The sequence below is a fragment of the Corythoichthys intestinalis genome, chromosome 5 (assembly GCF_030265065.1).
Source record: "Corythoichthys intestinalis isolate RoL2023-P3 chromosome 5, ASM3026506v1, whole genome shotgun sequence".
Classification (NCBI taxonomy): domain Eukaryota; kingdom Metazoa; phylum Chordata; class Actinopteri; order Syngnathiformes; family Syngnathidae; genus Corythoichthys; species Corythoichthys intestinalis.
Window position 1 is genome coordinate 1,428,006 of NC_080399.1, and position 13,553 is coordinate 1,441,558.

The 13,553-nt window shown below is 38.1% G+C and overlaps 1 protein-coding gene across 2 annotated transcripts in view; it reads left to right on the forward strand.

Moving 5' to 3' along the window:
- The window catches only part of igf2b (insulin-like growth factor 2b), a 30,723-nt gene extending 17,594 nt beyond the window's left edge, over positions 1-13,129 (forward strand). The window contains exon 4 of one of the 2 annotated variants that reach the window (XM_057836262.1): positions 1,710-13,129. In XM_057836262.1, coding sequence (XP_057692245.1) covers positions 1,710-1,973 — 264 coding nt within the window. In that variant the 3' untranslated portion in view covers positions 1,974-13,129. Of the gene's footprint in view, positions 1-1,705 lie in introns of both variants that reach the window. The other variant, XM_057836263.1, reaches the window with a different exon arrangement.
- The last annotated feature ends 424 nt before the right edge of the window (positions 13,130-13,553 follow it).

Here is a 13,553-nt window from a genome sequence, read left to right on the forward strand (position 1 = left end):
GAAGTCAAAACTGCCCAAAATCAACAGGAAGTGACCCAGAAATTCCTCAAATCATCAGGAAGTGACCCAGAATTGCTGAAAATCAAGAGTAAGTGACCCAGAATTGCCCAAAATCAACAGAAGGTAACCCACAATTACCCCCTAATCAACATGAAGTGACCTGTAACTGCCCCGGTATTAACAGGAAGTGACCCAGAATTGCCCAAAATCAACAGGAAGTCTAAACTAGACCCAGAATTCAATAGGAAGTGACCTACAACTGACCCAAATCAACAGGAAGTGAGCTGTAAGTGGCTCAGTATTAACAGGAAGTGACCCAGAATTGCCTCATTATTAACAGGAAGTGATCCAAAATCAACAGGAAGTGACTCAAAATTGCCCCAAATCAACAGGAAGTCAAAACTAGACCGAAATCAACAGGAAGTGACCCAGAAATTCCTCAAATCATCAGGAAGTGACCCGGATTTGTCCCAAGTCAACAGGAAGTGACCTAAATTTGCCCAAATTAAAAACAGTAGGTGACCTGCAAGTACCCCAGTATTAACAGGAAGTGATCCAAAATCAACAGGAAGTGAACTGTAAGTGCCCCGGTATTGACAGGAAGTGACCCAGAATTGCCCAAAATCAACAGGAAGTCTAAACTAGACCTAGAAATCTACAGAAGGTTACCCACAATTACCCCTAAATCAACAGGAAGTAACCTGTAACTGCCCCAGTATTAACAGGAAGTGACCCAGAATTGCCCAAAATCAACAGGAAGTCTAAACTAGACCCAGAAATCAATAGGAAGTGACCCACAACTGACCCAAATCAACAGGAAGTGAGCTGTAAGTGCCTCAGTATTAACAGGAAGTGACCCAGAATTGCCTAAAATCAACAGGAAGTCAAAACCAGACCCAGAAATAAACAGGAAGTGACCCAGAATTGCCCCAAATCAACAGGAAGTGACCTCTAAGTGCCCCAGTATAAACAGGAAGCTATCCAAAATCAACAGGAAGTCACCCTGTAAGTGCCCCACTATTGACAGGAAGTGACCCAGAATTGCCCAAAATCAACAGGAAGTCTAAACTAGACCAAGAAAATAACAGAAGGTGACCCACAATTGCCCCAACCAACAGGAAGTGACCTGTAAGTGCACCAGTATTAACAGGAAGTGACCGGGAATTGCCCAAAATCAACAGGTAGTCAAAACTAGGCCCAGAAATCAACAAGAAGTGACCTAGAATTGCCCCAAATTAACACGAAGTGACCTCTAAGTGCCCCAGTATTAACAGGAAGTGCCCAAAATCAACAGGAAGTTACCCTGAAATGCCTCAGAATCAACAGAAAGTGAGCCATAACTCCCCCCAAATCATTGGAAGTGACCTGTAAGTGCTCCCTTATCTCACTGGCTTCCATGAACGCTACCTTAAGGCGGCCATGTTGGTAGGGGCGACTTTCCCATCAAAGTCAATGCATTGACATTCAAAACAAAGTCATTTTGAATTCATATCAAAGCATCTGCTATTTTTTTCAATGTCTGCCATTGACGGCGCTGGACGTCCGATCCATTTGAAGTGGGAGGGGCAAGTCGGTCACGTCCGGCCCCTCCCACTTCAAACCGAATCAGCCGTCTATCGCCGTCGACGGCCGCCAAAGACTCTATCGTCCCGACTAACGGTACTCTGTCCTCCCTTTGTGTGTTGTCGCCGGCGCCGTCCCGAAGGAAGCCCCGAGGAAGCCGCCGCCGCACGTGGCCGTCAAGCACTTCCGATACGAGCAGTGGCAGCGCAAGGCGGCCCAGCGTCTGCGGAGGGGCGTGCCGGCCATCCTTCGCCCCAAAAAACTGCGACGGCAGCAAGCGGAGAAGAAGAAAACCCCGGAGGAAGGTCGTCTCCGTCCCCGTCCCCACCGGTCCCTCATCAGCAAACTGCCGCCCCTCAACCACAAATGAGCCCGTCCGTCGACACGCGCCTGACAAAACGGGATTATAGCTTTGTCGTTCGGACCGGAGCGGCAAGCCCCGCCCCCCGGCCCTTTCTCGTCCATGCCTTCGCATTCTTTTTCCGCTCGGATTGTTTTTTTTTTTTCCTCTTTTTTTTTTGTTTAATCCTCCTGGAAAACCAAGTGACGAGAAGCTCGCGCGACAGAATCCATTCCGCCATTTTTCTTTTTTTTAGTTTGCACCTCTACCTATAAAGGGACTTCCACACTGTAAGGAATTATTTTGTAAAATTAGATTCCTGTTCCAGCACCTTTTTTTGATCACAAACAAACGCAGAAAAAGCGAAATTGCACAATGCCACGGATTACGTCAAAGTAAAAGAAAAAAATATATGGCACTATTTTTTTATGGACAAACGAACGTGTCGCTTCTAAAATGCCACGGTGCTAGCTTTGGGAAAAAAAAGACTCAAAGAAGAGGTGGAAAAGCACGTTTGGTTTTTCTTGGACTATCTTATAACTTTCCGTTTTAAGGAAAGTGGGATTCTTTTTCACAAAAAAAAAAAAAAAAAAAGAAAGAAACAAAAAAATAAACGGAGACAAACGGGAGAGCCGGAAAAAAGGATGACGGGAAGCGCTAGCTAGCGCTAGCCAGCGCAGCTGGCTTCCTAACTACCTGAGGATGAGCTAACTAGTGCTAGCCAGCTAGCTAGCTACCAGGAACGCTCCGATGGGCTAGCTAGCTACCTGGAATGAGGGACCCCCTTGGCGCCGCCCCTTTCTATTTTGGACTGTACACCACTTCCAGCAGAATCCTTCTGATGGGAAGTGCCAACTAGCCGAGCTAGCCTACTCGGCTAGCTACCTGGAAAATGACACCCTCTTCCGGTTTGGGACTGTACGACAAAGTCCTTCCAATGGGAAGCACTAGCTAGCAGAGCTAGTTAGCTACCCTAGCTACCCCTTGGCTCCACCCCTTCTGGATCGGGACCATACGACACTTCCGGGACAGTCCTTCCAATGGAAAGCGCAAGCTTGCTCGACTAGCTAGCTAACTAGCGACTCAGGACGAGGGACCGTCTTGGCTCCGCCCCTTCTGGAACGGGACCATACAACACTTTCTGGACAGTCCTTTTAATGGGAAGCTTGCTCGGCTAGCTAGCTAGCTACCCGGGACGAGGGACCCCATTGGATCCGTCCCTTCTGGATCAGTATCGTACGACACTTCCGGGACAGTCCTTCCGATGAGAAGCGTGAGCTTGCTTGGCTAGCTAGCTACCCGGGACGAGGGACCCCTTTGGCTCCGCCCCTTGAGGATCGGGACTATACAACACTTTCTGGACCGTCCTTCCGATGGGAAGCTTGCTCAGCTAGTTAGCTAGCTACCCGGGACGAGGGACCCCCATTGGCTCCGCCCCTTCTGGATCAGTACCGTAGCTTGCTCGGCTGGCCGGGACAAGGGACTGCTTTGGCTACGCCCCTTCCGGTTTGGGGTTGCTCGACACATCTGGGACAGTCCTTCTGATGGGAAGAGCTAACTAACGCAGCTAGCTACCCAGGATGAATGTCCCATTGGCTCCACCCTTTCCAGTTTGGGACTGTACGACACTAGCGGCACAGTCGTGCTAGCTTGCTACGACTAACCCCGTTGGCCCCGCCCCTTCCAGCTTGGGATCATTCGACACTTGGGACCATCTTTCTGATGGGGAGTGCTAGCTTGCTCGGCTAGCTAGCTACCTTGATCAAAGGACCCTCTTGGCTCCGCCCCTCCCAGATCGGGACCGTACAACCCGTCCGGCACAGTCCTTCCGATGGGAAGTGCTAGCTTTCTCGGCTAGCTAGCTACCTGTTATGAGAGACCCCGTTGTCTCCGCCCCTTCCGGATTTGGACCGTACGACACTTTGGACAGTCCTTCCGACGGGAAGCGCTAGCTACCCGGGATGAATGTCCCCCTTGGCTCCGCCCCTTGCGGATCAGGACCGTACGACACTTCCGGAACGTCCTTTCCGAGGACCGTGGGGATAATCCACGTTTTTCTTTTACTTTTATCTTTTTTGTGATTTCATATCGACAAAAAAACAAAACAAAACAAAAAAAACAACCGTGACATTCCTGTTTTTCCTAGTTAGGCATTTTCACGGTTCTGTTCCGATGTTACCGTTGTTAACTCCTCAGCTGCCATCGACGGTTATAGACGTCTCATCTAAAGTTCCGATCCTATGATCACGAGCCGCGTCATTGGACGTCCATGACCGTCGATGGCGCTGAAAGAGTTTTGATTCAAAGGGAAAAAACAGCAATAATGTCAACTAACATTTATTTTGTATTGTATATCAGTAGTATTCACATGCCTGAAAACAAATACTTGAATATATCTATCTATACATAAAAAAAAATGTATAAATATATATATAGATCTTTTAATTAGTTTCCGGGGACGTCGTGTTCTTTCCTATAGTCTGAGCTGTATTTTACGACGGAGTTTTAGGGCCACGCAAAGAAAAAAAAAAGGATAAAAGTCATAATATTATGGGAAATATTCGTAATATTATGACAATTAAGTTGCAACATGTAATTTACGTATTGAACTAACGTGTCTCAATCATAATATTACGACATTGTCGTTATATTACGAGATGAAAGTCGTAATATAACGAGATTAGAATCGTAATATGAAGTAGTTGACTATGTAATATGTCAGTATACGGCACGACTTAATATTAATATTACAACTTTACATAACTAAAATTTGAGATTTAAGTCATTTGTTGGTATCTTATAAAATTAAAAGCCTAACTGTTCTAGAAAAATCATAATCATCGAAATATGACGTAACCTTCCGTACTTTTACGCAACAGCTAATGATTAGCGTTAGCTAAATCATAATATGATGTTACGATGTAACGAGACAAGTTTTATGTCGTAATATTACAAGGAATAAGCTGTAATATTACGACGTTCAAGTCGTAATGTTACGAAATTTTACGTAATTGACGTACTTGAAGTAACTTTAGATAATAGCTATTGAGTCATCTTTGCTAACGCACAACATCATGACAAGATTTACTTTGTAATATTACAAGAAAATAATATTACGTAACTTTACGTGTAATTGATTCATCTTAGCTAATCGTAATATGATTTTACATCTGGCTGCAATATTACGAGATTGAAGTCATAATATGACATAACTTTACGTAATAGCTATTAGTTAATCTCTGCAAAATTATAATATTACAGGGTCACATCATGTCGTAATATTCCAAGATTTTAGTCATAAAATTACGGAATTTTTTAATGTAATATTACGAGATCAAAGTCATGATATTACGTAACTTTACGTACTCTACTTAGTATCTGTTGAGCTTAACAAAATCATAATATTATGACGTTACTTCGTATGTCGTAATATTGCAAGATTTAAATCGTAAATATTCTGATGAAAATTTCCTAATTTGACGTACTTTAAGTAACCTTACATAATGGCTATTGAGTTGTCTTTGCTAACGTCAAACTTCGTAATATTACAAGGTCTAATTTGTAATATTACGAGGAAAAAGTCCTATTACGTAACCACGTACTTTACGTAATAGCTATTAATTCAACTTAGCTAATCGTAAGTAATATGATATTACGTCATACATCAAAATAAGGTAATATTACAGGAATTCGGAATAGTACAAGAAAAAAGCAGAAGTCATAATATTACTTTACTTCACGTACTTTACGTAATAGCTATTAAAATTCATCTTGGCAAAATTTGAATTATTACAAGGTTATATCATATGTTGTAATATTCCAAAACTTTAGTCGTAAAATCACCCAAAAAATGTAATGTTACGAGAAAAAATCTGTACTATTAGGAGATTGAAGTCATTATATGACGTAACTGTACGTAATAGCTATTCAAAATTATCGTATCACGACGTGACATAATATGTTGTAATATTTCAAGATTTTAAACGTAATATTACAAGATTAAAGTCATAATATTACGTAACTTTACATAACTTTACCTACTTTACATAATAGCTGTTGATTGAGCCTCGCTAAATCATTATGTTACGACGTTACATCATACGTCGTAATATTGCAAAATTTAAGTTGTAAATATTACGCAAAAAAAAGTCCTAATTTTATGTGTTCGACTTAATAGGTATTGATTCCACTTCGCTAATCGTAATATGATTTTACGTCATCCATCAAAATATCGTAATATTACGGGAAGTCGTAATAGTACGAGAAAAAAAAAATAATATCAGGAGATTAAAGTCATAATATGATGTAACTTTCCGAACTTTACACAATGGCTATTAATTAATCTTGGCAACATTACTAATATTACGAGGTCAAAGTAATATGGCGTAACCTAGCTATTGATTCATCTTGGCAAAAGGATAATTTTACGCATTTACGTATTATGTTTCGTAATTTGACTTACTTTAATGATTCATCTTAGCTAATCATAATACATGTTATGTCATACATCAAAATATCGTAATATTACGAGAAGTCGTAATAGTACGAGAAAAAACTTTTTAATATTACGAGATTAAAGTCATAATATGATGTAACTTTCCGTACTTTACGCAATGGCTATTAATTAATCTTGGAAAAATTACTAATATTACGAGGTTACATAAAATGTCATAATATTCCAAGATTTTAGTGATAATATTCCAAGATTGAAGTCATAATATTACATAATTTTATGCACTCTACGTAATAGCTATTGATTGAGTTTAGCTAAATCATAACATTAGGACATAACATCATACGTCGTAATATTCCAAGATTTTAGTCGTAAAATAATGGGAAAAAATGTGGAAATTTGACGTACTTTAAGTGATAGGTATTGATTCATCTTAGCTAATCATAATATGATGTTACGTCATACATCAAAATATAGTAATATTTTACGGCATGACATCATATGTTGTAATAATCCAAGATTACGATATAATTTACGATAGAAATGTAATATTGCGAGATTAAAGTCTTAATATTACATAACTTTACATAATAGCTATTGATTGATCTTAGCTAAATCATAACATAGCATAATATGACATGTCATATGACATAATAATATAATATTACATCATATGTCGTAATATTGCAAGATTTAAATTGTCGATATTAAGAAAAAAAATGCCGGCATTTGATGTACTTTAAGTAATAGGTATTGACTCATTTTAGCTAATCATACTATGACGTTATGTCATACATCAAAAATCGTAATATTACGAGAAATCGTAATAGTACGAGAAAAAAAAATTGTTAATATTACGAGATTAATGTAATATGACGTAACCTAGCTATTGATTCATCTTGGCAAAATGATAATTTTACGCATTTACGTATTATTTTTCGTAATTTGACTTACGTTAATGATTCATCTTAGCTAATCATAATAGGATGTTATGTCATACATAAAAGATATCGTAAAGTTACGGGAAGTCACAATAGTAGAGAAAAAACGCTGTAATATAACAACATTGAAGTCATAATGTGACGTAACCTTACGTAATAGCTATTGATTCATCTTGGCAAAATTTTACGACGTTACATCATATGTCGTAATAGTCCAAGATTTTAGTTGTAATATTGCGAGATTTAAGTCATAATATTACATAACCTTCGTACCTTACGCAATAGCTATTGATTGATCTTAGCTAAATCATATTACGACGTCACATCATACCTCATAAAATTGCAAGACTTAAGCCGTATTATTACGGGGAAAAAAAAGTCGTAATTTGACTTACTTTACGTCATAGCTATTGATTCATTTCAGCTAATCATAATATGATGTTACGTCATACATCAAAATATCGTAATATTGCAAGAAGTCGCAACATAATGAGAAAAAAGCTGGAAAATTACGAGTTTGAAGTGATAATATGACGTGTAATATGACTTTTCTCTCATTTCGTAAGTTTTTAATCGTAATTATTTATTTTATATTTTATATTATATATAATATATATTATATTTTATATTATAATATTCACTTTATTTTTATATTATTATGAATAATGAGTAATATTACGACTTTTCGTAAAGTTGTGTAAAGTTGTAACGTAGACTTCATAATAATATAAATTATGAAGTCTGTGGTTGTAAAATTATGAAAATTTAGCCGTGCTGCAACCTTACTTATTATTTGAAGTACCTCAAGTAATATGACGTTATTAGTGACGGAATATTACGTTTTTTCATACTCACGATATTACGACATATGACTTCAATCACGTAATATCACGTAAAAAGTTAGGAAAATGTAACCGTTCCGCATACGAGAAGATTTTTTTAAAGTACATCAAGTAATATTACGACATTCATCTTGTAATATTGTGATGTTTTTTCTCGTAATATTACTTTATTTTCATAATATTACGAAGTATGAATTCAATATCGTAATATGACAAAGTAACGTAAAGTTACGTAAGGTACTACATATGTAATATTACGATTTTAATCTCGTAGTATGACTTTTCTCTCATAACTTTTTCTGTAATATTACGACTTTAATCTCATATGATTATGACACACGACCAAAATCTCGTAATATTACGATTTTACAGAAAGTTGTAATATTCCGATTTAACCATGCTGCATCCGTACGTATGACATAAAATACCTAATATTATGCCTTTAGTTTTTACTCATTATATTACAACTTCGGTTTTTACTAATATTACGGAGTTTGACTTCAATCCCGTAATATGACGATTTTAATCTCATAATATGACAACTTTTATATCATAACTTTTTACTCGTAATATTACAACTTTATTTTCATATTATTACAAAGTATGACTTCAATCTCATAATATTTAGTAAAGTACATGAAGTTACGAAAAGTACGTATGTTATAATACGATTTTAATCTCATAATATGACAACTTTTTCTCATATCGTAATTTTTTTCTCGGAATATTACAACTTTAATCTCATACGAATATGACACACGACTAAAATCTCGTAATATTATGTACGTATGACATAAAGTACCTAATATTACGACTTTAGAGTTTTTAGTTGTTATAATACAACTTTTTTTTGGATAATATTACGAAGTATGACATCAATCTTGTAATATGACCGAAAGGACATAAAGTACGTAAAGTACATATGTAATATTACGATTTTAATCTCGTAATATTACAACTTTTTCTCATATTGCAAAATTTTTCTGGTAATATTACGACTCATGACTTAAATGTCATAATGTTACGATTTTACGTAAAGTATATAAATATTCAAATTTAGCAGTGCTGCATCCTTACATGACATGGAGTGCGTAATATTACGACTTTAATGTCATATTAATACGAAGTTTGAAGTACATATGTCATATTACGATTTTAATCTCGTAATGTGACAATTTTTTCTCATATCGTAACTTTTTACTCATTATATTACAACTTTATTTCCATATTATTATGAAGTATGACTTCAATCTCGTAATATTTAGTAAAGTATGTCAAGTTACGTCAAGTACATATGTCATAATATGATTTTAATCTCATAATATGAAAACTTTTACTCATATCGGAACTTTTTTCTCGTAATAATACTTCAAGCTCATACTATTCCGACACACGACTTAAATCTTGTAATATTACGACTTTAGGTAAAGTCGTAATATTCCGATTTTGCCGTGCTGCATCCGTACGTATGACATAAAGTACCGAATATGACGACTTTAATCTTGGAGTTTTTCCTCATAATTTTACAACTTTATTTTCCAAAATATTACGATGTACGACATCAATCTTGCAATATGACGTAAAGTACGTAAAGTACATAAAGTACATATGTAATATTACGATTTCGATCTCATAATATTACAACTTTTATTTTCATAACGTTTTTCTCATATTACGACTTTAATGTCATACTATTCCAACACATGACTTAAATCTCGTAATATTAGGATATTACATAAAGTTGTAATATTCCGATTTTGCCGCGGTGCATCCGTACGTATGACATGAAGTACCGACTATGACGACTTTTATTTTGAGTTTTTACTCGAAATATTGCTTATTTTCATATTAATATGAAGTATGACCACAGTCCCGTAATATGACGTGAAAAACGTAAAAATACGTAGTATTACGATTTAGCTGTACTGCATCCATACATATGTAACATTACGACGTTTTTCCCATAATATGATTACAGTCTGAACGCAGACTAATCTTACAATGCTAATAATGCTAAAAATATCGTAATATTAGGCTTTCAACTTTCACCATTTTAGGCGTAATTTCTTCTGTTTTTTTTTTTTTTTTTTTTTTGCGTGGCCCTAAAACTCGCTGGTCGTATCTTGCGTAATGAGCCGTCAAGCTTTTTTTTTTTTTCTTTGTTTGTTGAAATACAAATAAGGGCACTGTATAAAGGCATTATTTATTTTGTTATAAAATATATTTGAAAATGGGTCCAAATAATATGCGCAGCACTGATGCTCGACTGACGGATTTATTTTGTATGTTTTCCATTTGGAGCTGGAAGGCTTTTTTTTTTTTTTTTTCTAGATGCTTTGTACCAAAAATAATGTCTTTTATCCCCCCCACCCCCCACCTTTTTGCTCACTCGCCATCAATATTTTAACAGCGTCACCTAGCGGGAATGTTATCTTACGTCACCCACCTCAACGCTGGCAAAAATGTCCATTTTGTATTCAAGACACTTTAGTGCGGTTCGCCCCTCGATGCCTGAATGATGTTGGCTTTGCGTGGAAGTTAAACGCATGAATTTTCACATTTTTAAAATGCTTACATGTGTGACAGTTTTGATCCAAATCATGTCATTTATTCATAAAAAATATTCAGGATATTAAAGCTCACCAGGCTACAGTTTTTTCTTGTGGCAAAAATGTACAGTTCCCATTCATTTCCAATGAGCAAAATTTCCCATTCGTTTCCTATGGCCTTATTCGACATGCCATTAACAGGAAGTGACACGTGATCAATGGGAAGTGACCCGTTATCAACCGGAAGCATGCCCAGGAATTAACAGGGAGCGACCTGTTATAAACAGGTAGTAACCCAAAAATGCCCACTATTCAACAGGAAGTGAGTCAATATCAACAGGAAATGACCCGGAAATGCCTGCAAACCAACAGGAAGTGTCCCTAAAATGTCCCCAAATCAACAGGAAGTGACCCATTATTAACTGGAAACACCCTGAAATGCCCCAAAGTCAACAGGAAGTGACCCCAAAATGTACCCAAATCAACAGGAAGTGACCCAAAAATGCCCACTATTCAACAGGAAGTGAGTCAATATCAACAAGAAATGACCCGAAAATGCCTAAATGTACCCAAATCAACAGGAAGTGACCCTAAAATGCACCCAAATCAACAGGAAGTGACCCAAAAATGCCCACTATTCAACAGGAAGTGACCCCGAAATGCACCCAAATCAACAGGAAGTGACCCAAAATTGCCTACTATTGAAAAGGAAGTGATTTGATATCGACAGGAAGTGACTCAGAAATGCCCCCAAATCAACAGGAAGTGACACTTTATTAACCGGAAACACCCTGAAATGCCCCCAAGTCAACAGAAAGTGACCCCAAAATGCACCCAAATCAACAGGAAGTGACCCAAAAATGGCCACTATTCAACAGGAAGTGAGTCAATATCAACAGGAAATGACCCAGAAATGCCCCCAAGTCAACAGGAAGTGACCCCGAAATGCACCCAAATCAACAGGAAGTGACCCAAAAATGCCTACTATTGAAAAGGAAGTGACCTGATATCAACAGGAAGTGACTCAGAAATGCACCCAAATCAACAGGAAGTGACCCAAAAATGCCCACTATTCAACAGGAAGTGACCTGATATCAACAGGAAGTGACTCAGAAATGCACCCAAATCAACAGGAAGTGACCCAAAAATGCCCACTATTCAACAGGAAGTGACCTGATATCAACAGGAAGTGACTCAGAAATGCCCACAAATCAACAGGAAGTGACCCAAAAATGCCCACTATTCAACAGGAAGTGACCTGATATCAACAGGAAGTGACCCAAAAATGCCCACTATTCAACAGGGAGTGACTCAGAAATGCACCCAAATCAACAGGAAGTGACCTGTATCTACAGGAAGTGACGCAGAAATGCCCGCAAAAATCAACAGGAAGTGACCCAATATCAACATGAAGCGACCCCAAAATACCCCCAAATCAAGAGAAAGTGACCTGATATCAACAGGAAGTGACCCAAAAATAACCCCTATTCAACAGGAAGTTACCCAGAAATGTCTGTAAATCAACAGGAAGTGACCTGATATCCACGGGATCTGACGCCAAAATGGCTCCAAATAGACAGGAAGTTACCCGATATCCATGGGATCTGATGCCAAAATGCCGTCAAATCGACAGGAAGTGACCCCAAAATACCCCCAAATCAACAGGAAGCGACCCATTGTTATCCGGAAACACCCTGTAATGCCCCCAAGTCAACAAGAAGTCACCTGATATCAAGGAAGTGACCCTGATCAACAGGATGTGACCAAATATCAACAGGAAGTAACCCTGAAATGTCCCCAAATCAGCAGGAAGTGACCTGATATCAAGGAAGTGACCCTGAAATGTCCTTAAATCAACGGAAAGGGACTCAGAAATGCCCCCAAATTAACAGGAAGTTACCTGTTGCTAACAGGAAGTGACCCAGATATGCCCCCAAATCAACAGGAAGTGACCTGATATCGAGGAAGTGACCCTGAAATGTCCCCAAATCAACAGGAACGTGACTCTGAAATTCCGCCAAATCAATAGAAACTGACCCAATATCCGCAAGATGTGACCCTTAAAATGCCGCCAAATTAAAAGGAAGTGACCCAATATTGATAGTAAGTGACCCCAAAATGCACCCAAAACAACGGGAAGTGACCTCATATCGACAGGAAATGACCATGGAGTGCCCCCAAATCAACAGGAAGTGACCCAAAATCAATAGTAAGTGACACAGAAATCCCGCCAAATCAACAGGAAGTGACAGCAAAATGCACTCAAATCAACAGGAATTGACCTGATATCAACAGGAAGTGACCCAGAATTTCCTCCACAACAATAGGAAGTCACCTGTGATCAACAGGAAGTGACCCATTATCCACTGGAAACACCTTGAAATGCAGGAAGTGAGTCAATATCAACAGGAAATGACTTGAAATGTTACCCTTTTTTTCATGATTTAAAAAAAAATATATATATTTTTTAACGATTATAGTAATTAATTTTCTAGTTATTAATTGCCACATTCCCATCAAAGTCATTGCCTTCTATCATGGCAAAAATCAGGCGTCGAGGGGTTAAATCCCATCCCGTCCAAGCGTTTTCACCAAGGGCTAACGCGGCCGTTTCTCCCGTCGGCCGTTATTTTGAAAGTCCAGGAGGAAACGGGAAGTGCCTCGGCTTTGAGGAGCTGATTTGTTTCCTTCCGTCCATTTGGGAAAAAGTTGCTAGCTAGTCAGCATTAGCTCATTTTTCTGCCGACGGGACGTCAACGGCAGACTAAGAGTTAAGATGGTGTTTTAGCTGGAAAGGTTGGATGATGATAATGATGATTATATAAAAATGTAACTGTATGATTGTTTTCCAAAGCAAATATTTCA